General features: G+C 43.2%; 1 protein-coding gene across 1 annotated transcript in view; it reads left to right on the top strand.

Annotated features, from left to right (window-relative positions):
- Nucleotides 1-21,755, top strand: part of TTLL11 (tubulin tyrosine ligase like 11) — a 34,978-nt gene extending 13,223 nt beyond the window's left edge. The window contains exons 4-9 of the mRNA XM_027885876.1: nucleotides 71-646; nucleotides 1,235-1,330; nucleotides 1,869-1,987; nucleotides 17,095-17,352; nucleotides 19,340-19,455; nucleotides 21,349-21,755. Coding sequence (XP_027741677.1) covers nucleotides 71-646; nucleotides 1,235-1,330; nucleotides 1,869-1,987; nucleotides 17,095-17,352; nucleotides 19,340-19,455; nucleotides 21,349-21,638 — 1,455 coding nt within the window. The 3' untranslated portion in view covers nucleotides 21,639-21,755. The remainder of the gene's footprint in view (nucleotides 1-70; nucleotides 647-1,234; nucleotides 1,331-1,868; nucleotides 1,988-17,094; nucleotides 17,353-19,339; nucleotides 19,456-21,348) is intronic.
- The last annotated feature ends 5,964 nt before the right edge of the window (nucleotides 21,756-27,719 follow it).

The following is a 27,719-nucleotide window of genomic DNA, read 5'->3' as shown; positions in this document are numbered from 1 at the left end:
CTGCCTTGCAGAGTATCAGCCCTTCTCCCCCCCTCCATCAGTGCCTTTCAGTGAATGCTTTTCCTTGCAGGTTCGTGTGATGAAGGACAGCGATCCGTCCTGGAAGCCCACTTTTATTGTGAAACCCGATGGAGGCTGCCAGGGGGATGGAATCTACCTCATTAAGGACCCCAGTGACATCAGGCTGACGGGGAGCATCCAGAGCCGGCCAGCTGTGGTCCAGGAATACATCTGCAAACCACTGCTCGTGGACAAACTGAAGTTTGATATTCGTCTTTATGTCCTGCTGAAATCCTTAGAACCCTTAGAGATTTATATAGCCAAAGATGGACTTTCTAGGTTTTGTACAGAGCCCTATCAAGAACCCACCTTAAAAAATTTGCACCAGGTTTTTATGCACTTAACCAACTACTCACTAAATATCCATAGTGAGAATTTCATCCATTCTGACAGTGTAAACACTGGCAGCAAGAGGACTTTTTCAAGCATTCTGTGCAGACTGTCTTCCAGAGGAGCTGATGTCAAAAAGCTCTGGTCAGATATAATTTCACTGGTGATTAAAACAATTATTGCACTGACTCCAGAACTGAAAGTTTACTATCAGTCTGACATCCCATCAGGAAAGCCCGGGCCAACTTGCTTCCAGGTAGGTTGGAATTTCTGCCAGGACTGCAGTTATTTCTATGCATGGATTAATTTTGTGGATGTTTAATGCCTTTTCCGAAAGGTTTCTTTAGTGGTGTTGCAGATCACAGTTGGGTGTCTGTGTGTGGGACAGCATTGTGGGAGCTCAGAGTTTATGTTCTCCTCGCCCAAGTCAAACCTCCTGACCTGTGTTACCACCAGCCCCAGACATATATGGAGAATTGTCAATGGGTGTAATTTGTCACTAACATTATTCACTCCAGTCCCCATCTTGTGCATGTCAGAACTGAAGATCTGCAGCTTCCTGATGCTCCTGTGATCATGGCAATGTGAAGATCCAGTTGTCACGGGTGCCAAGATTCCGTGTTGGCAGATGCAGTATTTAGGGGTGGGGGTGGCGTGAAAGGAGCCATTAGTATCCAAGACAAATGGCTTCTGTGATTATTCAGCAGTATACCGAGTTTCTCAGTTATTTTTCTCCTGCCTCTCAAATGTCTCCTCCTCAATGTTGCCATATGGACGAGCATTGCATTCTCTAGGAGAACTCTGGGAGTAAAACTGAAGTAACATATTGCTTGTTAATGCACAGATTTTAGGGTTTGACATTCTCCTGATGAAAAACTTGAAGCCCATGTTACTAGAAGTAAATGCAAACCCCAGCATGAGAATAGAACATGAGCAAGAGGTAAGACTTCTCAGTGTGAGGGTGATATTTGAAGGAAATTGCTTAGGTTGGGTTTTCTGGTCTTTTTTTCCCCATGTTTGAAAGATGAGAGCTGTCTGCTAATATGAAACCTCCAAGGTTCTCTGTAATTTTCTGCTTTGAAATCATTGCTAATCTTATACACTGGAAATATGACTTATTGGAATAGTGAAAGCTCTCCATCATCTTTGTCATAAATGCATTTATTCATCATCCCCTGCAGTTGTTAATTGTGTTTAGGGGATTGCTAATAATCTTTTTCACGTTTGGATACATGACATAAACAGTAACATCGGCAACAATGTTCTTTTTAATATTTCAGTTTCCTAGAGAAATTTGCCACAGTTTGTTGTAACATCGTACTGAAAACGTGAGGGTGTTTGTGTATCCTTGAAAGAAGTATTTTGTAATCCATCACTGTGTATTTAAAATACAGATGATGTGCGGGATGTTTGAGCCAGTGTGGACTAAACAACCCTTAGTTCTGCAGTGAGTAACTGTGTCCCTTTGTGATGTAAAGCTTTCTCCTGGAGTCTTTGAGAATGTCCCCAGCCCTGTGGATGAAGAAGTGAAAGTCGCTGTCATCAGGGACACTCTGCGCCTGGTGGACCCCCAGAAAAAAAAGAGGAAAGATGCCCAGTAAGTGTGTCTGTTTTCTCTGGGATTTGCATCTGTACCTTGCAGTAAGTATAAAAGGGAAATATTTTTCCCCAGCTGTATTAGTTTGTCCAGGACACCGAGTTCCCAGCTTGGCACTGGCCACGTGCTGCTCTCCTGCAGGAGTGGTGGAAGTTCGGGGGGAGCCGAGGCTTTGGTTGAAGGAACTGAAAAGTTCCACGAGCTGATGGGAAATCAGGATTCATCAGATCCCCTGGAGGATCTTACTCTTCACTGGTGCAAACAGTTTAGTAACTCAGATTTATTTATTTGTACTTGAGGCTTCTTTTTTTATTCCAAACAGTCACGAGATGTAAGTTTGTTTATTAATTTGCTTGAAAGTCACAAATTAGTCTGAATGAATCGCCCCATTGGAGCTGAAAAGTATTAATATTGTATTTAGAAATTGCTTCCTTGATCTGTGATAATAAACATGGTTAAATTTATGATCTAGAAATGAGAGGAGCTGCCTTAAGCAGCTTGCACAGAAATGCCAGTGGTGGGATAAGGCTGAGAGAAACCATATCTTCTCTTTTGATAAACCACCTTATTTTAAGCAGTTTCCTGGAGACATGAGAGGGAGATTTTTTAAATTTTTTATTTTTTCCCCAGAAATTTTTGCTCACAGGCCTGCCTCCATACCAGAATATCCATTTTGTGCTTCTGTTGGCACTTTGTGGCACCTTGAAATATGTTATTCATGTTCTATAATGATTTCAGGTACAAATTTACCAACCTTTTGGAGACCGAGTTCTACGAACAGGACATGACTGATACTCCTTACAAGTTCTTGTATTATTGTAATATTATTATAAGATCAAACTCTTCCTTCAAAGGCAGTGCCACACATAGAGGTTGCTGTGGTCAGTGTGCAGAACGTTTTGCAAAGCAATTTATACTCTGTACTTAACCTCCACCCTTAAGATTACTTCAGTGCATGGAGCTGAAAAAGATCATTTTTTAACCTGTAATTATGTAACTAGTCATGTCCTTTTTTTATGTCAGGCATTCATTAACTACATATTAGATATGGGGAAAAAAAAGGCAAATGATAATTACAAATAAATTGCTGGAGGAGACCAGTCTGTGTGGAAGGCACATTCAACTGAAGGTTCTTCTCTGATACATTTTGAGTGCTAAATAATTTATAACGGGATTAGTTGGTGATGAGATAAACCATTGGCTCTTCACAGCAAGAATTCATCAGTGATGCAGCTTTTTTTTCAGGATAATCTGGTTAACAGAGCATCTTTTTAATGAATATCTCCATGTCTTCACCATAAATCAACCCCATTTCTTTCTGCAAAGGGCAATACCCTGATAATTTTTTGTGTGGATGTGCAGGAACTCGAGGGACAACTGCCCACCCCTTCAGCTGAGATGTAGTCCCTCTGCTTCCAGGTGCTTTTTATTGAACTGGGGATGGTGTGCGGAGCTTCTTGAGTAAAATTTGACCTATTAGAAAAAAACCCTGGAAGAATTCCTGTTCTGACAGCAGCAAAGATTGTACACTCGAGTTTTGGTGCTAATTAAGTAATGGACATTAATCTCAGTAAAGTTTTAGTAATATGTGTGACACAGAGTTTGAACACACAGGGGAAATACTGAGAAGTCTGAGCTGCATCTCAGGTAAATATTCTGCCGTGGAGATGGATTTGATTTCCTTCTAATTATCTCCCAGATTAAAATAAATGAAGCATCTAAATGAAAGTGAGTTTTAGAAGTCATCCTGAAGTACTTCATTATCGGGAAAGATTAATAGCTCGGAATTTTTTATTTAGTTTAATTTTTCCTCATCTTCGTGGAGTTTTGATGTGTTTTTTCCTCCTTCTTTCCATGTGATGTATAATACTGAAATGAAAGTTAAGTTGAATAAAACCAGTTTATCATTCCACACATATCTATTAATTTTTCCAACACAACTCCAGTCTTTATGTGCACTGATCACTATTAATTATCTTGGCACTGCCGATAATTAATGATTGAAAATCTGCAGTTCCAGTCAATGTATTTAAATGCACATGGTGGCTGTTCCACAGTAGAACTGCTCTTTTCTTAGTTTTAAGAATTTGTCCTGGCCACTGAAGCACTGACATGTGTGGGCCATATTTTGTGCCTAGAGCAGTTTTAACCAGAACTTTGAATTCATGCTGAGATATTTTTTTTTATTATTATTTAATAGAGGAAATATCTTCTGTTGTAGAGTTTAGGGAAGATTTCATGTGGTTCAAAATGGAGTCAAAATGTAGATTTTCTTCCTGCCCTAGCTTTGGTTCCTAGACTGGTCCTGTTTTCCTCAGGCATCCTTCCTGTGGAACTCAAGTTTCACTCCTCACTGAGACAGTAAAACATTTCATAAAATAATCAGGTACTAACTGTTTGCCTTTGTTTGTGTGGCAGTGCTGTTCCCATGGATTTTAAGGCTGGAGTAGATCATGGCAATCAGCCAGGCCAGTGACATGCTGGAACAAACACAGTTATTGGGGGGATTGAAACTTGTCTAAAGCTTGCTCTGGGTTCCCTCCCGGAACAGCAGAGGTGCTGTTCACAGCCTGCTGGAGGTGGGAGAAAGCTCCAGCTACAGGAAATGTGCACAATTAAATGAATGGTCTAATGACACCGAACGACATGGAAAGTAAATCAACGTTACTTATGTAAACAGCAGTTTAATTAGGATAATCGCTGATGCAAATCATTGTGTATGTTGTGCCTCCAACAGAAAGTCCATTTCAAAAGGCTTCACAAACTTCTATTTTTCTGTGCCTAATTTGGAATCTTTATGGTGGTAAAAGGTTTTAGTTTCAGTGTTTGTTTAATTATTAGCAATTTATTGTTGTTCAAATTGCATTAGATCTGAGGAGCCAGAAGGAGTCTCAGTCTCAGTTTGAGTGCTGTGTGTTCTCCACTGATGTCAGATGTTTGACTGGGGGTATAATGGCAAACTGGGAGGACTGCTCTGATTGTTTTAGGAAGATCATTTATATCATCTCATCAATGCTAATGACCTGCTTTCCTGTCAAAAATATTTATGCCCTAGTTTATTAATGCTAATTAATCCAGCAATAATAAAGACTTCTTTGTGTTTTGGGTGCTGTTGTTTACTCTGTGTCCTAGTATGATCTCTTGCATTTACATGCCTGGTTTCTTACATATTTCAAGACAGAAAATAAGAATTTTATTCTTTTGATAAAGAGGTCACAGCCTTGTGGCACGCATGCCATTAGAAATATGAGTTGCTCATGGAATAAATCTGCCTTTTCCTTGCCGGAGAGGATGAAGGTGCAGCTCCCTAAGTAGCATAATGACTTTTATTCAGCTCTGAAATAGTCATTGACAGGAGAAAGAATTGAAACACTTTGGAAATGAAATGTAATCTAATCTATGACTGTTACAAAAACAATCAATTCATTGTGCCCTGCAAACTGAGTGCTTTTGGTTTATTACCTATGATGCCCTCGCTGTTTCACTGCTAGTTTATCTTTCCTTGGGTGTTACTCTCTGCCCATGCCACTGCAGTGCCTTTTCTATTTGAAATCAACCTTGAAATTTATGTGTGAGGTTCTGATTATTTTTTTTTTATTATTATTTCTTTTTAAAAATATGTCAGGGACAATTCTCCTCTCCGGACTCTGTGGCTCTAGCAAATGTCAAATATGATTAACTAATTTCCTGAGCAGGAAGAACCCCAATGTGGTCGCTCTCAGATTTTTGCAAGATCAGCACACAAACGCTGGCTAATGTCACTCTGTTCTGAGAGCACCCTCTAAATATTAATGTCTGTCAGGCTGACTTTTCATTTTATTCTTTTACTGTAATGTAGTTAGGGAGAAATTCAGTCAAGGTTTTGTAGAATTTACTACACAAAAGATCTTCCTCTTGCACAGAAAAAAGGATGGTTCATTTTTTCCACTGTGTGGATTACACAACTTACTCACTTTAAATGATTTCTTTCTCTGATGGAGGACAAAATTAATAGTTTCTGGGGGGAGAATGTCATCTGTATTTAATGAAAACATGAATTAATTTCTGGACATTCTACCTAACAGGCTTTCTGACTTAAATGTGACTTATTTTACAGTGGCAGCTTCTTTAGGAGATGTCACCTGCTGTGCTGGTGACCGATGGCTGTGACCTTGTCACTTAACTGCAGCAGGAATGTGGGTCTTTACTTAAACAGACCTTGCAGTGAAGGATCCCTTTGGTGTGTTCCAAAGACATTTTCCAAATCCTAGAGCTATTCTTAATTTCTTGGTGTTGAGAATCAGTTTTGTACTTCCTTAAGAAAAAAAAAAAGTCAGGAAATCACCTGTTCATCTGTATCCCATTTATTTCCCAGATATTTTTATTCAGTTTCATAACCTCCCCTGATGTTTGTGTCATGTTTAATGGAAATATGAAAATAACACTGTGCAGAGCTGTCTCGAGAGTATGATTACCCTAGATTTTTCTGATGATAAAGTCATTCTTGCCATTTATTACTGTGTTTATCTCACCATCCCTATTCTAAGGTTATGATTGTGTGGCAGGGGTGGTTTAAGAGGGTCGGGAACTCAGTGCACAGGCACGTGGAGAGGCTGGATGGGAGGGTGCTGGTGCTGCAGCTCTCACTGATCAGAAAACAATGACACTTCTTCAGGCTTGCTGTAACATATCTCAGTTTCCACTGCTGTGAGCAACTGGATGACGTTCCTCAGGGATTCATTACTCAGGGCTGTCGGTGCCCTTTGCGTGATGTGGAGCGAGTTTAGTGCTTATCAGAAGGAGCACGGAACAAACAACCCGGCTGGGGCAGCAGCGGTGGCTTGGTTTGCATTTGCTAATTGACTTTATGAGCTGACTGCTGGAGCTTGAGGTTGGCTCCTGGATCCCTTTTGCTATCCCTTGGAAGTCTGCTCATGTTTGCAGCTGTTCAAATGCCTCTGGAGCACCACCTCTCCATTCCAAGCCTTCTTGCTGCCCGGGAGTGTATAAACTCCTGTGTGTGGCTTTCTGGAGATCGATCTTTCTCCTCTGCTTCATTTCGGAGGCTGACACAATTTTTTTCTCCGTCAGTCAAAAATGGCCCAGCGTTCATATCGAGGCTCTTTTCTGGCAAAGCCCTTTGCAAGCACATTGAATTAGCCCCTTTCTTTTTCCTAGAGGGCTTTCTGCTTTATTCCTTCATCAGGCGACCTGCCAGCTCCACTATCAATTCTTGTCCGTTCCATTAGCCCGGGCGGCTTTTGATGGCTTAGACATGTGAGGGAGACTTTTAAACGTGATGTTTGTCAATGTTCCCTCAGTTCACGTTACTGAGATGTTAACTTTGTTGCTCTGTGCTTGGAGAGTATTTATTTCTACTGCTATTTCTCATCCTGACCCCAGTTCAGGTCGGTTTTCCGAAGCAGATGTGGTGTCCTGATCCTTGCTCTCTGTTCTTGCTTTTCCAGTTATTTATCTGCTGCATCCTGAAGAGCATTTAACTTTTATCCTATTGATTAGGACAGGCCCAATTGGAAATTCTCAAACTACCATGTCCCTCCATGAAGGGAAGGGAAGGATCTGGTATTGCTTGCCTGACAGAATAGTTTGGTTTTAAGAGCCACTTAGAGGAAAGTGCCACGAGAGTGTCGTGCTACAACAACAGAAAAGACAATACTGAGTGCAGAACAGGGGCAAATAATTTGAATGTGCTGTGGCAGCAGTCCTAACACACAAAAGATAATAAATAAAATCTGATGATGGAAGGGTCAGATATTTTAATTTGTAAGTTACTCTAGTCTGAAATATAATCTGAAATGATTTAAATGCCTAATAATGGGTAACAATAATATGTCTTTAAAAATGGCTAGGACCATACTCTTAGGTTAGATCCAGCAGGAATCAGTAATTATTTCAATGTTTTTCCCTATCAAACCATTACAGGAAAAGTTGATTTTGTGAAAATAACTCTGAACTAGGACACACAAGATGCAGTTTCTGTTCCTGATTCAGCAGTTTACTCAGTGACCTTTAGACAAAACGTTTTCCTTCTGCTCCCGTTTTCCTGCTGTGAAATGAGGATGAGCCTTGTCTCTCCCATGCATTGCCATCCTTCTACATTCACAGTCTTCAGGATATGGCCTGTTGTTGTGCTTCGTGGTATATGAGGGCAGTTTATGTATTGTCAATTAAAAATATTACAGAAAAGCTTCTGTTTTCTTCTCTGGAAGACTTTAGGTCTGATTTCTGCTCTCTTCAGGAAATATCCCTGATGGTTATAAGGTTTTCTGCCATACAGAGTGCTTGGAGTCACTATATTTTCTGCACAATATCCTGATTTGGTGCACGGTGGGCTATTTGAATGTTCAGGAATTAAAAAGGGCTTTTCTCGATGTCAGTGTTTGATAGTGTTATTTTCATCTTCTCATTTTTACAGTGCTTTGCTAATAAACTGGAGAACTTACGGAATATCACTGGAATGCACACAAACACAGCATTAAATAACTTGACAACGGATTAATTTACATTTATTCTTATTTTAGCCTTCACCATTGCAAAAAGTGCTGTTATTCATAGTCCAGTTTTGCAGGCCAGGTCTGTGTTTGCTCACATATCGTATTCCAAGCACTCACATCTTGACTGGACAGGCTGTATTTTAACTCGCACACAAAGAGTGAATTCCATGAATTCTGAACCTCTTGCAGTGACCCCACATTGAGGGACAGCTGGAAGTGCTTTACAATGTACCGAGCAAGTGAGCTGATGACAGGCCCAGTTCATTTAGAAATTTTAATGGACAAGAATTGATATGGGTTGCAGGATTTGAAAAGGTTTCATTTTCAGCAGTGTGGAATTAATTGGCCCAAACCTGTCGTGTGCTGTAGCAGTAATTGGTGTGCTCAGTGCCCCCAGCTCCGGGGTGAGCCCAGCTCTGGGTTTGTGTTATCAAATTGGGAATGGAGACTAGTTTGTCCAATTAGACTTGAATCACAATGTTTTGAGATGCAGCTAATCTAATTAATTCTTTATTGACATCTCTTTTCTTTCCTTTTGCTCTTTAAAATCTCTCGTGAGCGGTAGAGGAAGCACTGGAGATAAATTGAGGAATGTGATCTGTCACAAATATCTCCATAAAATCTGAACTTTCCAAACATTTGAATGTATCAAAACATGCTGGAGCAATTACATCTCTTAGACATTCACACCATATTACATTTTAAGCTGATCATTAAGAAGCTTTTTTGACTTTTTTCTTCCTCCTATTACAATGGTTCTTAAATAAAAAGAAAACCTTTGTGATAAAATACAGAGAAAAAGAAAAAAATGTATCACTTTCCTCTAGTCTTTGTAGTGCAGCCACAAGAGTTGCTGAATTCTTTGAGCTTTGCCCAAAAAGAAGGTCAGGAATAAAGTGGGGTGGCAGCTTAGTGTCCTTCCACGTGGCATCAAAGTGAATGTGGAGGCAGTGGAGGTCTAAATTCTTCTTTATATTCAGTTATTTGATTAGAGATTGTAAGTGAGTCTTGGTGGTAACAGAACACGGCTTGGGGCAGGTTTGGATGTGGTTTGTGTCCCTCAGCACTGTCCCAGCAGCACTGAGGGGGCAGGAGGAGCCCTTTGACCTCCCTGAGGTGGGAGCAGCGACCTGAATTTCCTCCTTGCCCAAGTGCCAGCGCGGATCCTGGAGCTGCTTTGGTGTCTGCTCCTGCCCTGGCTGCATTCTAACAAAGGAACCTGCTTTTGTGCTGCTTTGTTTTGTTTTTTAAACCATGAAGTCAGCAGTACTTCAGAGGCAGCCCGGGGGCTGTGCTGCATACAGATGTGTGCTGTATCCAGGCGGTGCTGATGGGAAGGCTCAGCTGAAACCACCGAGAACGCAGATTAAACGTGCTCAGAGATTTGCTCAACTGGCATTGGATAGGATATAAAACAATAGCAGTTTTGACCTTACTCATCAAGTAATTAGGTGCTTATTGAAGTGTTTGGTGGAGTCAGCTATCTGCAACCTTTGAGAGGGTGAAATTACTGTGGTAGTTATGGCCATTCACCTTCTCCTGTAACCTCTGCTTGCAAAAATAATATTGTAGAGAAGTCCTTGATGTTCTTAGATGTTACTCCCACCATTCAGGGCTTCTTGTTATAGCCTTCCAGACTGACATCTCCTCAGCCTGGAAAGGGTTAGTGGGTTTGTGTTGGACAAGAGTTTAATTTCCAGATAATTTCCAGTACTTGGCTCAGGTTGTTTTACCTTCAGTGACCAAACATCCACCAGCTCTGAAAGTGCAACACATTTTATCATGGAATGGTCTGGATTGGAAGGGACCTTAAATATCATCTTGTTCCACCCCCCTATAATTTCCTCTTTGTTTATCAATACAAGAAATCTGTGGTAGTTTGAAGTTAAAACCACTTTTTTTCTCTCTCCTAAAGTCTGGGGCAGAGGCAACATCTGCCTGTGCCTTCCCTGTCCAAAGGGGTTCACTGACTTCCCATGGTCATACAGGGAAGGTGATTAATAGTTAGGCTGGAGTGCAGACTGTTTCCCTGACACTTTAAAATGTTAATCATTTGAACTGGGTTCCTTCTATCAGCAAAATCATCTTCACCTCTCTGTACCCCGTAGCTTGCTAACATAATCTGGTTTTTGGGTGGTATTTTACTGCTGGAGTAGTGATTCAGCTGCACTCTTCACTACAGAGCTTTTCCCTGGCTTTTGTATATGCACAGTTTCCATTATTAACCTGCAGTTAAATGCTTCTTGAATGAAATTTGATTTTCAGGTATTACCTTAATTGCCTCTAGCAATTGCCTCTAGTTGGTGCCTCACACCAACTGTGCTAGTTTTGCATAAAATCCGTGGGAGGAGCCTGGAATACGTTTTCTTGGTTTCCAGTTCCCCATCCCTGTTCCTCAGGTGACTCCTGAGCCACAAGTGTGTCCTTTTTGTTCTCCCAGGGGTGGCCCAACCCCTGGACAGATTGGTTTCGAACAAGCAGATTTCTTGCGGGCTGGGAGATGTTCGAACCGATTGGTCAGCCGAGGGCAGACCGAGGTGTGTCACCAAATCCCTGCTTGGAGTGGGGCCGCTGGGCCACGTCCCAGTGCTTAACAGACAACAGTGGAATGGAATAAATGAATGCTCATGCATGGATTATATCCCTGAATACCAATGGAAAGTTCTTATGTGCAGATGCCTTCTCGGAATTAGAATTTAAAATAGCGTGGATATACATGACAGCTGGAAATACCAATTTTTTTTTTTTTTTTTCCCCTTCGACATGAATACTGTGATTTCTTGGGACAAAATTGAAAATTATATCTTTTCCTGGCAAGATGTTTACTGCTTTTCAATACTTTTTTTTTTTTCCCCCTGTTGTAATTATAGGGTAAATGCAAGCATTTGTTTTTCCTAACATTTTCTCTTAAATAGGCATGGAATGAAAAATTAACGAAAAACGGGGTTTATTTCACTGATTTTTGCAAGAGCTTTATTATTCTCATTAGCTGCAGGCCATCAGACAGTTACTGCTCTCAGGTACTGCACATAATGAGTATGAATATTCAGTCATAAACACATTTGAGAGCTGTTTGCATATTCCCCTGTTTATACTCAAATAATGGTGAGGGAGTGCAGAGCAGGTTTTTAAGGGACAGCAGAATTAAGTGCTTGGGATTTTGGCTTGGCTTAAGCGGAGGCATTGAGCAGAAAAATAACATTTTCCCCTCTTACAGATATCCTTCAGGTGTCAGTTCTGCAGGATCCTGGTTTTATTACATCAATCACAAGCAGCTTAAGGCTTCCAAAAACATAGTCGCAGACAGATGTTGAGCCTGTCTGGGGATTAGAAATATCCTCTTCCATTAAGTATAAATTAACTTAATCACCAGGTATGAAAGATAAGCAGCATAAACATCATTCCCTGAAGCTTTCATTAAAATTAAAATTCTATTTAAAACTAGGCTCGTACTTTCTATGACTTGATCCCCCTTCAAAGAGATTATATCTGCTGTAAATTTTTACAGTGACAGAGTGACAGAAATTAATGTATTGGGGGCAGTGATGTTCTCTATAATTTAACTTCTGCTGCTAGTCATCTTTTAGCAAGAGAGATGATTGGCTTATTTTTAAGTAATAATTGGTCTCTAGTCTCCGAAAAACTGAGAAAGCAATAAAACTGCCTAGCACCCAGTTGCCACAAAATGAAAGCATAAAGCCACATGACTTAATAGCAGTGTAATCATCAGTAGTGTTATTTTGTGTATGAGAGTTCACCTGCTTTAATAGGAGGATTAAGGCTGATAAAATGCAATTGCACTGCTGCTTTCTGCTCCATTGGATGACAGGATAAAGCTCCTTTTCTGTCCCAGCATAAGCTCAAGTGCTTTCTAAGAATAATTTCCACATGGGAAGAAATATCCTGGGGTTTTGGTTCTTTTTCTGTTCTACAGTAAGACACATGGTGGTCTAATTTCAGTGTATTCCCAGGCTTTAAAACTGGTTTGCCTTTGCACTATCCCGTTTTATTATTTTACAGGAACATTTTTCTGAAGTAACAAAAGAAACTCTGGAGAAATAATGAGGCACATAAGTACCTTGAAAGGAAATAGTGAACACAAATAAATCTACTAGGAATAATAACGGCTCCCTCCACAAAAAATAAAGTATCAGGGACTGTATTTAATGATCTTTGTTCTAGAATAACTTTTTGCTACAGTGGAAAGAAGTCTTTGGGTGCAGGATTTGCATTGCTTATCCATTATTTCATTACAGCAATGCCATATTTTCTGCAGCACTCACAGCTGACAGGTAATAGCGTAAGCATTCACTGCTTCTGTTACATTAAAAGTAATAAATTTGTAGCTAATACAGACTGATATCACCATTATTCTTAATGTTGGAAGCGAAGTGATCTCAATTAATAATTAGGAAAGAGCTGGGTTTTTTCAGCACCTGAGATTCCTCAGATGCGTTTCTTCCTTAATGGTTTAAACAACGTGTTAGGGAAGGCTACAGAAATCTCTCAAAGCATAGCTCTAGTCTTCTCTGCATATGAAATGGAAGTGTCAGTAATGTTCTCCTCCATGGCTTTGTGTCCTCGGTGTGGAGCAGATCAGGACCCACGCCAAGCTCCTGCATCTTGGAAACGCTCATTGACGCTGCGCGAAGGCTGCAAACTTCCAGTCGTCTGTTTCCTGCCAAAAGCCATTTAATCTTTAATGAGAAGTGTTTATTTTTATAATAAATCCATCAATCTGAAGAGGCAGCGAACCATCCTTCTCCAGAAGGGGACGGATGGCTGTGGCAAGGAAATCACGCTCGTGGGACAGGAACGGGAAGCGTGGAAGGGGCGGGCGCTGATGGTGAGAGCTGCTGTGATGGCTCTGACGGGCTGCAGGGGTTTAACTTTTCCAAGGGTCTGAGAAATTATTTTGGTCTTGTCAAGCAAATGGAAAAGGCTGTGGAATGCATTTTTAATTTATCCGTGGATTCACCTGAAATGCATTTGCCAACTCTCCCTTCCACGGTGAACACCGTTTCAGACCTGGAAGCTGCAAGTGAAGTTAGGCCTGGTCATGCTCACAATAACATCAAAATCCAAGGGAAGTGATTTACCCAATTCATTTCTCTAACTGAGATACAGGTTCTTTTCTCTCAGAGAGAGAGATTGAAATTCTGCTTTCAGCACTTTGTGCTTCCCAGAGACTGAACAGCTGCTGTGTTTTCAAAATGTATTTGGTGTGATCAGAAGTTCGTTGTCTGCCAACAACATGGTGATTATCAATCCTTATGCTTGATCTGATGGATTCTGCTCTTTGAAATATGGACTCTTCACTGGGCTTGCTTTTCCTGCCTGAAAGCATTCTCCAAGTGTTGAATAACTCTACGTTGGAGCAATAATTTTTCTAACATAACGTCAACAATCTCTTACTCTGTGGGTTTAACGTTGTTTTAATACTTTTATCTTTGTGCAACAATATTATTATTTTGAAAGGAGGAAATACTTGTGCTATTGATGTTTTTTACTTTGCCAGAGGGCGAAGAGGGGATGAATATTCAGTTTCTTCAAATGGCACTCACCAGTGGCCAGAAGAAAACAGAAGCTGATTACTCACACAACACGCAAGGCGAACCATGAAACTGCTTGCTATGACATCCTGGGAGTGCTGGAAGTCTGTGTTAATAAAAGTAATGGGATTAGTTCATAAAAAGCAAATTCATGAATGGTTGATAATGCAGAGCCACTGCTCAGGCTTTGCCTTAGTTTCCTAAATGATTTATTTCTGTGAATGAGAACACAAACATGTCGTAACTGCACGCTCCAGGTACTGACACAGATCTGTTCCTTGGGAGGTCCATATTCTGTGGTGATAAATGGGTGGATAGATAGATTTGTCATGCAAAATATTCTTTGCTTTTAACTATGCTAACATAGTCCTTGCTTTGGAGAATAGAGGCTCAGCTGAGGGAATAATTATAGCTTCAGAACCCAGAACATAATATTTTCTTTTATTAGGTAAGCAGTTGTAAGCTGATACTGAAATTGCTTAATTTATACTTCTAGCAATGCCCTAGATGTAAAATATAGCAAGTGATCATTCTTAGAAATATTAATATTGTGATTCTTACCCCAATTTACTGAGAATTCAGGAGTGAAATTTTATGTGCAAGTATACAAAATGCTGTGAATTTTGAAGCCTTTAATTAGTAGTTGCAAATTTGTTTGTCCCTTAGCAACGTTGCATTTGCATAAAGATTAAGGCTGGTCAGAATGAAAAGGATAAAACATAGATGGCGGAAACATTAATAAATTAGTAATCATGTATAAAAGATAAGTAGTCTTAGATGTCGTTTCCACAAGCTTTATTAAAATTTAAATTTTTTTTTTTTAAAGCTGCAGTTAATATTTTCTCCACAGTTGATCATTTCTAAAGAAAGATCTGTCATAAGCTGCAGAATTAGAGAAATTAATGTATTGAGGTCAGACATTAGTATGTAAATTAAGCTTTGCTTTCTTCTGGGTGGCAACAGAAGCATTACCTTATATTTGACCTTTCATTCATTTGCCTGACTCAGCTATGTCAGTCAAAACATTTAATTTTAACGAGCAGCTCTAAAGTGTGGGGCTCAGCTTCCTTCTCCTCCCCGTGCCTGCTGGGAATTCCGTGAGAGAGGAGCTAATGGAGGGAAGCTGGGCAGGATTCTCCCTCTGGAGATGGGGAGTTTTCTGGTCCCTCCTCCACAACCCCATTGCAGGACTTCTCCAGGGACAGCTGGCAAGGCTGGCCAGAGCAGCTGTGGCTGCCCCATCCCTGGAAGTGTCCAAGGCCAGGGCTGGGATAGTGAGATGTGTCCCTGCCCTTGGGGAGTTCAGTCATCCCCCTCACCCTTATGGTGTGCTGATGGCAGATGGCAGTGAAATGCAGGAGAAAACGTAATGGTGCATTGCAAGGAGTGTAATTTGTCCGAGGGCTGGGGCAAAAAATCTGCTGTGCACTGGTTCCTTGCAAAGACGTGCAGATCCCAGTAAAATTCTGTATTTATAGACACTGTGCCTGGCTGTGCCTACCCAGGCAGTTTGTCTTCATTAGTTGTGTGGAGACCACATTGAGGTGGGGGCATACCAGTTGAATAATACAGAAAATAAACTTTCACTGAGGTAGTGCCTGTGGCAGCAGTGGAGAACTGCACCTGAATATAATCAGTGTAAGTCAGTAAAGGTGAGTGTGCAGAATAGGCAGGTCTGTGTATAATTCATAATCTGGACAAGCTCCTGTGCAGGTTTTACTTTGAAAAGTCTGAGATTTAATAAAAGTGCAAAATGCACTTTTCACTTGAGTTCAAATTATATGGTCATATTAATTAAGCTCTGGTGCATTAGAAAAAGAAACATAAGGAAATCTTGGGGGAGGAAGCTAAAAAATGAAAACGAAGCATTAAACTTTATAAAGGCAGTAACCTGCAAAAGCAAATTAGGAAGTATATTCCCTTTTTTTTTTTTTTTATACTGAATGGAACTACAAGATTTGGCAGTAAACACTAAATTAAGTTTTCTTGTTCTGATTTAAATATTTTACAGACTTTCCCAATGTATAAGTGGAAAGGAGTGAGACTTGCAGTAGCATACAAAAAAGCTACCAATACTTTTCTGATAAGAAATGCAGATTTGAGAGGTGTTTCAGGTACAGATTTGTGAAGAAAGCACAGGTTTGCAGATGAGGAGCTGTTGTTGCACAAGTCCTGTTTCAGTGAGCCAGGCAGCTCTGGGGCCAGAACTCATTCTTCTGAAGCTGATCCCTTTAACAGTCTCTTTAGTGTTTTCTATAAAAAATGAAATTTCCTCAGCTCTGTGCCTTTTAAAGTAAAGCTTTATATTTTTTAACTAAATACATTAACGATGAATGAATAATGTACAATCCCAAACGCTGTTGAATTTGGAATGAGAAAGGGTTTGGGGCTTCCAGGCGTCATCAAAATGAGAGTTGTGTTCCAAACAGCACGAGCTTCTCTCCTACTGAGCACAAGGTTTCACAGTTGGTCAAGGTCTGGTTCAACTGGCTGAAGATTTGAATTTTTAGCTTCATGAACAGACCTGTTAAGATTAAAAATAGAAGCCTGCGTGCTTGTTGTGTCTTGGCTGTACATCCTGTCACTCTTTTGGCAGGTGTTTGATGGCAGTGAAGCCACCGTCCGATCTTACATGACAAAGAACAAAACTAATAACTTGTTACTTTAAGCTTTACTCAACTAACGACAAAAATAACATTATTTTTCTGCTTTGCTGTGTGCAGCAAAGAGGGACATTATCAAAGCACTACCCAAGATTGCTATTTGTTTATAAAGACTTTCTAGACTTTTGTCTCAGCAGTGATCACATTTATAGACGTTCAGCGTCAGTGAATGTGGATGTGGATACAATAGAGGTGGCGTCAGTTTAAAATTCTGTAGCGACGTTCTTGGCAGAGCAGGTGCTTTGCGACCCGCAGGGTGAGGGTCCCACCCGCGCAGCCGTGACTCAGTGGCACGGGTGGCACGAGCACCACGAGCAGGCTGCTGCAGTGGAAGGTGGGGTGGAAGGGGATGAGCTCTGGTCCCTCCCCAGCCCACCCCGTGTGATCCTGTGCCGCAGGTGTCCACGCCTGGAGCTCGCGGCGGAGTCGAGCGAGTCGCTGCTGGACGCGCTGCCGGCCGAGCGGCCCGAGCCGGACGCTCCCCGGAGCCCCGAGGCCGGGCTGCCCTCCCTCTGCCTCAAGCAGGTGTTCCCCAAGTACGCCAAGCAGTTCAACTACCTGCGGCTCGTGGACAGGGTGGCCGCGCTCTTCATCCGCTTCCTCGGCGTCAAAGGCACGACCAAGCTGGGCCCGACGGGTTTCCGCACCTTTGTAAGGTTGGTTGGATGAAAGCTGGCCCCGGTAGTGGGGCACCTGTAGGTTCTGTAATGCCTCCTGACGTTGCCTGTTTCGTTGTAAAATAGATAAGTTTTTGTCATTGCAAGCTCCTGAAATCCCTGACCTGTGACTCCGTGTCTGGCGGGGAGCGGGGCCTTTATTTGACAGCAGATCAGTGATCCTTTGGCAGATACAATTTGCAGCCTTCGTCGACATGTCACGTTCCCAGCAAATCGTAGAAATACCATTGTGAGAAAGTGACAACTGAAATTGGGTCACTTGATGTGATGGTGGCGGCTGTGGGGGCACAGCCGTGCGCCCCAGCCCGCGGGAAGGATTCCCGAATGCCAGCTCCTGATGCACTGTGCACGAAGGATTTGCACTGTGAAATTGCACCATGCAATGACAAGGAACTCAATTTATTTTTTTTTCACATGCTTTTTACTTGGGAGGGTTTTTTTGTTGTTTTTTTTTGTGGGTATATCTGTTTGAGTCATGGTCCAAATATCTCATTTTCTGTCTTTGATTGACTGTGACAAAAGAGATGAGGAGCAGCAGCAGATGTACTCTTAAAACACAGATCCTGTTTCTATGCAGATGCATTTAGCATTCAGGAATGAATATAAACAATTTGGTTTATACAAATTAGGATATATAGAAAATGACTGAAGGCATCTGCTCTATCCACAGACCAGCACAGGATTGCATCCAGTTCTGTATTTTCTGTTGTTTAATCCAGCCTTATTTTGGCACTTGTCAGGAACACAGAATAAATGCCAACATTTCCTTTTAAGAATATTCAAATAGATTGTCTTATCTGAATGAAATAGTATTTGCAGCTCCTTAATGCATGTTAAATTCAACCTTTTATTATTGGCAGATATTTTGTTTGTTTCTTCCCAGAGGATCTGTACCAGCTATATGGCCCTTTTGTGGAGTGCTGTCATTGCTGCTCATTTCAGAAGGAAGGTCACATTTCTGTGAGCTCTATCACTTCTCAGGAATAAAATGGTCCACCAGCAGGATTTCGTGTGTGGGCACGTGTGTGTGGGCAAGTGCTTGCACAGACTGTCACCCAAATTCTGGCTAATCAGAATCTATCCTCCTTCAATATTTTCTTAATTCTAAAAAATAACTAAAAGAGAAACACTGAATGTGATTCTGCTCCTTGCTTGGGTGCTGCCTGAGATTTTTTGGGACTGTCTAGGCCAGACCTTGCTCTCTATTTTAAGGAACTCTGCCGAGGTCTGTGGACCGAGAGTCTTTTCAGTTATCCAGGTTTGGGGTGGGTTTTTTTTGGGTTTGTTTTGTTTTCATTTTCAGGCTAGAAATTTTGGCCAGCTCTTTGGCATGTGCACGAGTGGCAGCCAGGCTGCCAGACATCTGGAAATCCTGGACACACATCCAATTCCCATATTCTGATGAGCACCGCACTGCGGACCCGGACACACAAGTGTCACATCTCCACAACCCCAGCAGCCCATCCAGGATGATGCTGCTGTTCTCCAGGCAGTGTTCAGAAACACGAGGGTAAATCCCTTCGGTGTTCAGGCATGGAGAAGCAATGCTGTGCCTGAAAGTTTTCCTCCAGCCCTTTTCAAACAGGATCAGTCAGACAAATAAAGGAGTATTTCGCTGTGCAAACTCTGCCTCGTGCAGATTTGGGAGGGGGGGGTTTCACAATGGACCAATTAATTCCATTCTGTTACAGCCTCAGAGCACTGGCAGTAGCCTGGGAGAAAGCTCTGTGTAACGGTCAGGTCATATTTTTAATTGAAATATTCCGAGTTTGGGCCTGTTCTCTTTCAGATACGAGCACTTAATGAGCGCTGGTCTGTCTGATATCTGCTCTGTGTGTGTTATTAGACTGAGCAGGTTACAGTGGGGCTGCAAATACGGTCTCCCAGTTGCCCTTGCAGAATTTTCCCTTACTTGTGAGCTTGGGTGTAATCAGAATCTCTTCTTTATTTTGTCTGTTTTTAACAGAAACTGCAAACTGAGTAACAGCAGTTTTTCAATGGCTGCTGTAGATATTCTGTACATTGATATCACAAGGAGGTGGAACAGCATGGGAATTGACCACAAAGAATCAGGTAACACAGGTTTGTATTCCAAAACTGCAGCTGCTGGATTTTGGGGTTATTTTTTTTCCAATTTTGGTAGCTTAAGCACACCTCAGACATTCAGTAGAAATGGGAGCAAGGCACGTGCACCTGAGGCATGAACAGCCAGTTCTTGGGGTTAGTTCTGTGGCAGTTCCCCTTCAGGGCAGTACTACTTTAGGTAGGTTAGGGCCACCTCAGTTTCACAGGGATGTAAAATATGACTATTTGCATTTAGCAGCTCAGGGTGGGTATGTCTTCTCTGTGGTTAGCTGATAAAATTTCACTAGCAAAAAATAATAGACATGGAACTGAATCTTAAGGCTGTCATAAATTAAGAGATTTATTGACAGTCTCAGCGAACCAGATGTTTTTTAGGTGTTAAAACACAAAGTACCCACCTGTTCCTGTTGGCTTTGTGTTTGGCTCACTCCCAGCTCTAACCATGACAGTCACAATTCTGTTGTTCTAAAACAGCAGCTTCTAACTTTTCTCGTGGTACGCTTCACATGAGTGTCACTTCCAGGGGGAGAAAGTGTGTGTGCTACCAGAGGTGGTTTCCCTGCCTGCAGCTCACCATGACTGATAAAATAATTTACTGAGCTGGCAGCTGCTGCTTTCAGATAACTCAACAATTCCTTTGCAAGCTGTTTTACAGCCAAGATTGTAAACGACCCCAGCTGCAGCCTTGGTTGAGAGAAATTATACTTCAGAATGTAATTGTCATATTTTGAAAAGGTGCCTTTCCTGCAGCATCAGTAAGCCAACACTAAGTTAAAAACCCCAAACCTTTCAATATCTCGTCCTAAAATAATCTTCTTAAGTGTCTGTTCAAACTGGGAGAGCCAGTTAAAGCACAAAGCAGCTCTAACTGTGCCTCGTGGCTGCCATTCTGCACAGCCAATTGGGGTCTGGCTTCTTAATTAAGATTTCGAGTAGGTATTACTTCAAGGTTTTAAATACAATAATTAGTGTTAATGCCCAGCCCCTCTTCCCCTTGGCTGTGGTAACGTGTTATTAGCGAGATGTGATCGAACAACACCTGAAGAGTCTTGTACTGCAGCATGTGGCTTCTGCAGGGGGCTTTTGTTTGTGAAGGGGGCAGAGTTTTATTATAACACAGACATTTTTTGGCACTGCACACTTCAGCTGTTTGTTTTTCATTCAGTTGAAACAAAACCACCGTTGTGGAATTACTGGGTCTGGCTGAACAAATGGCCTCTTCACCTTCAAAAGGGTCCGTACCTGTGCAGAGAGGAAGTCACGCTTCAGATGAACTCACATCCCTGAGGGGTGATGCTTGGTAATGGGGGTGTCCTTACAGTGCTGCAGACTGAAAGGGCACACTGCTGTGAACTTTTGGGCTCGGGCTGTCTCTGAAAACACGGGGTTCAAAAGACTCGGTTCAGTTGCCGACACAAACTTGTTTCTCTCTCCAGCTGGATTGTTTTCCTCGATGCTCAGCATGTTCCTGGGTGTGTGATTTGGTTTCAGTATTTGAGGCAGCAGAAATCAAGGCTGATACCACAGCAGTTTAATGGTCCAGTGTCTTTAGATGGGCTGTTGCTGTACCAGTTTGGATTCCAGGCTGAGGAAGCTGCCTCAGTGACAGGGAATATCACTGTCTGTAGCCCAGGTTGGGCTTACCCTCCACTGACACACTCTGTGAGCTCCTGTGTGTGACACACAAACACAACCTTGGCAGGCAGACAATTGCTTTTCTTTCTGAGCATTCTAGAGGGCTGCCATTTAAATGGAAAGGTGTTGACTGGCTTGTGGTGTCCACACCCAGCACATGCACATTTGGTCTTGCTGCCACAAGAGATGGTATTATGCCTGAGGAATGGCAGGGAACTGCGCTCTGAATCCCCTGTAAACACCTTTTCCTTGCAGGAATGTGCCTGCAAGCCTTTGTGGAAGCTTTCTTCTGCCTGGCCCAGAGGAAGTACAAGTCCCTCCCTCTGCACGAGCAGGTGCTGTCGCTGATCGAGTTCTGTGAGTGTCACTTGGCTGCCCTGGACGAGAGGCGCCTGCTGTGGGGCTGGGGGGTCCCGGAGCGCCGGGGGGTTGCTGGGGGGCCCTGCCAGGCCGAGGGGCTGCCCCTCAGCCCAGCTGCCCCCGCCCTGCTGCCCCGCGCGGCCACGGCCACCAAGCTGGCCGAGTACAGAAACCAGCGCAACTAGGGGGGCTTCAATCCCAGATGTGTCCCTGAACTGCTGGGGGACACACAGGCACTGAATTCCTTCACCTGAGCGTCACAGCTGTTTGTTTCAGCTGGTTTTTTTTTATTTATGGTCTTCTAAAAGTCTTCTGCAAGCTGCCCTTCTCAAATACCGACCTTGGCAATGGCTGTTTCTTTGCCTCTCTGTGGGTGCACCTCCCGTGACAAACTGGGCCTTCCTCCTGAGTGCTGGAAACCAGGCATGAAGGGAAGGGCCAGCGCCCTGGGATTGGCTGCACTGGTGGAGGGGCACACTCGTGTCAAAGGAATTACACTGCTCTGTGAGCACAGGACATGGCGCAGAAACCAAGGAAGGAGCTGCAGTCTCAAACGCCAGACTTTGGAAAACTGAAACCTGGAATTGCATTTGTGGTCAGACATCAGGCTTTGACCCCTCTTCTTTCAATGGCTTGGCTGTACACGCTGGAATCGATACAGATTTGGTCATTGTCTGTGTACTTATTTTTTAAAGACAGACTTAAAACACTGAAATCCTATTTTGGCTTCTACTTCTTTGTACGTGTCTTTGCCATGACAAGTACTGTTAGTTTTTTACAGAAAAACTGAAGCTACTTATCCTTTTGCTTCCACAGAATCAATAAGCTCACACTTATTCACTGGAAAAAAAAAATTTGCTTCCTAAAGTCAAATTTGGTGAATGAAGTTGAGGTTTTGTCTTCAGGGACTCGGCACTGCGTCTGCAGAAAGCTGTCCAGTGTAAATTCCAGTGAAACCAGTCCTGTCACTGACTTCAGCCTAAACTAACTGTAATCTAGGTTTGCTCATTTTTTGCCATTTGCACGTTTGTTACCCTGTTGGCACCTGCAGTAACATCTACAGCAGAATTTCTGTATGTCTTTGCACTTAATTTCTTTCCCCTTAAATAACAGTGTAAGTCTGTAAAAGTTAGATCTATATTGTTTGATAGGATATTGTGTCAGAACTGCTGGGCTGTACCACTGGAATTGTACAGAGGAGTCTTATTTTTCAGGAAATGAACCGTAACTTCACCTGCTTCTTAGGGGGGCTGAGCACAACAGAGACTGGCTGCAATAACAGGACGTGTAATAAGCACAGGAATAACTGGGAACTTCAGGGCTGTTCAGTGAAACCCTTCGTGATCTCATATTTTATTCCTATAATCTATGGCTACATCTGAGTTTGATTTTCCTCCTTTGTTCTGCTCTTCAATGTTAATGACTTTGCTTATGTTTTAGTGTCCTCCACCCTGTCAGAAATGGCAGAGCTCTGAGCTGGGCACTGAGCTCTGGGCTGGAGAACATTCCCTGAGCTCCAGGTCGGAATATCCCGGTGCTGGTGCTCCAGAAACGTGTCCATTCAGGAAGCAGAGTGTCAGTGAGGGGGAGTCCACCCATTCCATGCCATGGACTAAATGCACACGTGGCACCGAGTGAGTTTGTGCTTCAGGGAGGGGTTTGAGTTTCTCCCCTGGTTTCAGTTTAAGCAGCATGTGTTTTCCCCAAGTGGCAGTAGCAGCATGGCAGTGCAATGCAGGAGCCAGGCTGAGCCCACACGTAACTAATCCCCAGCATGTGTTAATCTCAGGTGTGGGCGCCCCTTCTCCTTATCTTTTCCTGTAACACCAATAAAATAGAAGTAGATGATCTTTTTTAGTTCAACAGCCAGACTGTTTGAAACGTTATGTATTGTACATAAGAGGACAATTGTAGACTAATGCCACTGCCCTCAGCCTTGTTTGAGTTTCATAAAGATTATTGCAGTATGAAGATAAAATGCCAAACTCCAAGGTCTGGCATCTGTCAGAACAAATGAAGCTGAAAGGGTCATTTTTTCTTTTTTTTTTTTTTGCACTTTCATTGTAACATATTTGAAGACATTCACAAGTTGAAAAATGGTTACTTCTCCTTTTGTGACATATGACATTTGTCTTGCGATTGGCAGTGTGTTACTGGAAAATAGCTTACAGTTCCTCTCATCTCGTGATTGATGTCCTGGAAAGAGAGTTACGGAGGAGCCGGGTTGGAAATGCTGCGCCTGTGAATGCCTTCCCTTGCACCTTTCAAGTAGTACAATCTGTGGCCTAAATTATGCAAGTTTTGCTATTGTATAACTTACCCTGTTATCAGTAGAATAAATTAACTATTGTATATTGAACACTGATAAGATCTCTCTCTGTGCTGGAGATCTTTTTACTCTGGATCTTGGAGAGGGTTTTATAGCCCCAGCATCCACAGGCTGATGCAGCACACCCTATTCATCTCCCACTTCAGATATGAAGGGTCCCTCGTAGAACAGTCAAAATATTCAATTATCTGCCTCTAGTAATCCAGTGTTCATGTATTTATATAATTGGAAAATTGAATGCCATATTATTCTCAGAGAGGGGGGAGGGGATAAACCAGGAATGTTCTTTAGAGACTTAATGGCAGTCACATTTCTCTTCCCTCCTGTCTAATTCAATTTCCTCTGGATATTATTTAGCATCCAATTTCATAGAGCCTTTGAGTTACCAGTCTGTGCCCATGGAAATGGCCAGAGACACTTTATCCAGAACATGAATGCTAATGCACTGATAATCTGTTAATCCTGAGGTACCTCTCTAACTACAGTCACAATACATGAAAGGTTGGGGTTTTAATAGCACTTTTCTATATATTCTTTTCAGAGGATATCACAGCACTCATTATTCCATTTATGACATACATGATACGGATATTGTACACCAGTGAAACCTTTCTCATCAGGCACACCGGGTCTGGTATTCCTCTCTGGAAAGAAATCAGAATAAAGCAACGTCTAATGAAGATTTGAGGCAAGTGAGTCCAGAATTTCAGCTCCCCTTCCCTGCACTCTTGTGTGTAGCCTGAACGTGCTGAGCACTTGCTTTTTTTAGGTAAGAGCTCTGCTCACGTCCCTGCCTTGGTGAGGGTTCCAAAGCTTTCTCCATGGGGAGGGAGGGAGGGCATTGCTGTGCCTGGGCACGGGACCAATTTGGTCCCTTCCCCTGCTGCAGAGGTCCTGGGTGGATGAGAGATGGTGTTTGGGCTCCTGAATCCTGCTGGAACCTCGTCAGTGAGGTGCCTACATCTGCCCAGCCACGCTTCACTTGTCCCGCTCTGCCCTCTGGTTGTTCCTCCGTAAGGGGAGATTGATAAAGTATTTATTTTTCTCTGGCTGTTCCCATCTGTAGTGCCTTGAGAGCATCCTCCTGCTCGCTGGGTTTGTTCCAGCAGGATGAGGCCCCTCCTGCCATCCCTGCCCCAGCAGCCCAGCTCCTGCTTTTCTCTCGGATTATTTCTGCCTTACTTACCTTCACCTCACCTTAAGCACGCACACACAAAAAATCAGCAGCGCTACCCAGATAAATCCATCTGGTCTCTGTCTCAGCCTCATTTAACCTCCCATTGAAGAGATTGTATCACATGGTATTCAGCTGGAACCTATTACCTTGCACGCCCAAGCATATCCCATTGAATTACCCCGGCCCTGGGCCCGTGGTGTTTGTTAATGGCTGCTTTTAACTTGGGGGTGATTTATTCCAGCACGTCTCTGTTTCGTGCAGCAGGGTGAGTTGGTGAGTTAAGCAGAGCCCAGGGAGGGACAGCAGGGGAGGCAGAAGGCAGGGTGGCTTCACACCTGCTGGGATTTCCCAGTATTCCCATTCCTCACCACTGTCCCAGGCAAAGCAAGCGGTCGGGACTGGGAGCGGCTCTTGGCCGCACTGCAAGGGATGCAGGAGGACACAGTGCTCTGATTCTTTTACAATTTACTGCAGGTGTAGTGCAGAACTGGTATGAAATTGCGGTAAAGGACAAAATCAAAAGCGTGTTATGGTGATGTGATGCAATTTTCCCTCTTCCTACACCTCATCAGTGGAAGAACAAAAGCCCTTCTGCAGGTCAGGGTCAGAGACACCAGTGAGCAAGCTGGAAAAAATGGGAATGTGAGTTATGGATGCCAACCCAGCTCCCTGATTTGTAGTTTGGAGTCTTGAGGCTCATGTTTGTCCTCTTGTCAGCCCAGATCCCCCAGCACACCTTGCTCAGGGGGTGAGGGAGGACCAGGAGGAGTAACAATGACTGTAATAAATCAAAGTCAGTCAACTTGGGAGCTCTTTTATTCAGGCTTCATTCCCCAAAGATGTGGCAAAAAAATCAAATGTTTGAGGTTATTCAATTATGGCTCATACCACCAGTGGGGAAATCTGATCATGAACAGGGCCTGCATCAATATTATTTATGTGATGAGCTGTGCTGGCAGAAATCTTGCAGGTGTACAAGTCCTTTCCTCTCACCTGGCACCGCCAGCCCTTCCTGCAGGACATGGGTGAGTGTGGGCAGTCAATAGACAGGGATAAAATAAAGTTGTGAACAGCAGCAGGAGCTGAAATAGCAACATCAATAACAGTTTCCAGATAATGATCTAATTAGCACAAACAACAAGTTCCCGCTAATGACTCTTGTTCTTCCAGCTCCTTCCTTTCTGCTTGCCTGTCATTATTGACTTCCCTGGCAGGAGCGGCCGCGCTCCCGTCTCTGGGGCCGAGGCTGCCGAGGTTTGTTTCCTGCCTGCCTGAGTTCTGCTGCACAGGGTGTGTGCTCGGGAGCCGGGGCTGTGCACGGAGAGGGGAGCAGGATCGGTTTGGGTTGGGCTTTGTAGCTTTGGGGAGGCCCTGGGAAAGTTGTGCTCCTGCTGCACGTGCCCCTTGTGAAAATGAGGATGCTGATGTTGGAGCGGGAGCTGATTGGGGGGGGGCTTGGGAAGCCGTGAGGGAAAGATGATTGTCAGCAGCAAAGATTAGAGATTATTTATTACTGGAGGAACAGTAACAAACTGTTTCTGTCTGTGCCCACCCTGGGGATGAGCCTCATCCCTGCACCTCCTGCCTCCCTCCCACTGAAACAGAAAGGCTCTTAAGGCCCCAGCTTGGCAAGTATTGGCTTAATGCTGTCATTTCCTTGGTTGTCACCCCTTGGAGGGCTCTGGAGCCGGGGATGCCGAGAGCTGTCAAGTGCCCAGGGATGTTCTGGGTGTTGTGGGTGAGGATTCGGCTCTGCTCGAGCGAAGCTGGAACAGCCACTAAGGAGGTTTTATCAAGTCAAGGTGGTTTGGACTAATCCTCCTCACAGCATTTCCTGAGATGCTCTGTGTTTCCAGGGATGGTTTTTTTGTTTCTCTCAGCCTTCAACATCAGCAAGGCTGGGGGGGATGGCAGGGGGACAGCAAAGCCCCAAGGGAGGAATTGCAGCCTGGGTGGGTTTTTGCCTTCCCCCCTTGGGCAGGTGCCTGTTCTGGCAGGAGCAGCAGAGGGTTCTCCTTCTGGCTCTAGACCTGTGCCCAGCCTGGGTCCAGAGCTGCTGGAACAGCCACAGCTCAGGAACAGCCACAGGTGCTCTCATGAAATCCCAATTCATTTCCACGCAGCCAGCCTGTCTCCCCCCGCTCCTGGAGGAGCTAATTACGGAGATGTTAATGAGGCAGAGATGCTGATGCTGCCCAGGGTTTTAATGATTCTCCTCCAAGTTTTCTGCCTTTACTGGAGAGGCAGAAGGGCAGTTTGGAAGGAGGGGCCGTGGTGGGGGCTGTCAGATCCCCCCTGAACGTGTGATGGGTGCTGGAAGGGAAGGTGGTGGAGCCAGGTCGGGGCTGAAATGCTACTGGGGAGCAGATCCCAGAGATCTGTTTGGAGAGACAGGTAAGACACATTCATGTGTGCATGTGGCATGTGCCAGGATGCTCTAAAAGCTGGAAATGACTGAGTAGAGGTGCTGGGGCACTTATGTAAAATATCTAAATAAATCTTTAATATTTCTAATTGCAAATGTACATAAATTGCACAGCCACATCATTTCTTTGAACACCAACAACTTTCTCTGTACATTATTACATAGTTTAAAAGGAGCTGAAGGAGATTCAGCAAACACTTCCACTTTGCTTTTTTGTTTTTCTTTAAACATACTTACAAAAAAAAATTTTTCTTTATAAGAGGATATAAAACATAGCGACTGCTTATCAGGAACAAGTATCAGCCTAAGCAGATATACAGAGAGAGGTATATCTT

This window comes from Empidonax traillii, unplaced genomic scaffold (genome assembly GCF_003031625.1).
Source record: "Empidonax traillii isolate 1590-97213 ecotype Southwest subspecies unplaced genomic scaffold, ASM303162v1 scaffold174:size915687, whole genome shotgun sequence".
Classification (NCBI taxonomy): domain Eukaryota; kingdom Metazoa; phylum Chordata; class Aves; order Passeriformes; family Tyrannidae; genus Empidonax; species Empidonax traillii.
The sequence above is the reverse complement of the archived record's forward strand: the minus strand, read 5'-3'. Positions and strand labels throughout refer to the sequence as shown.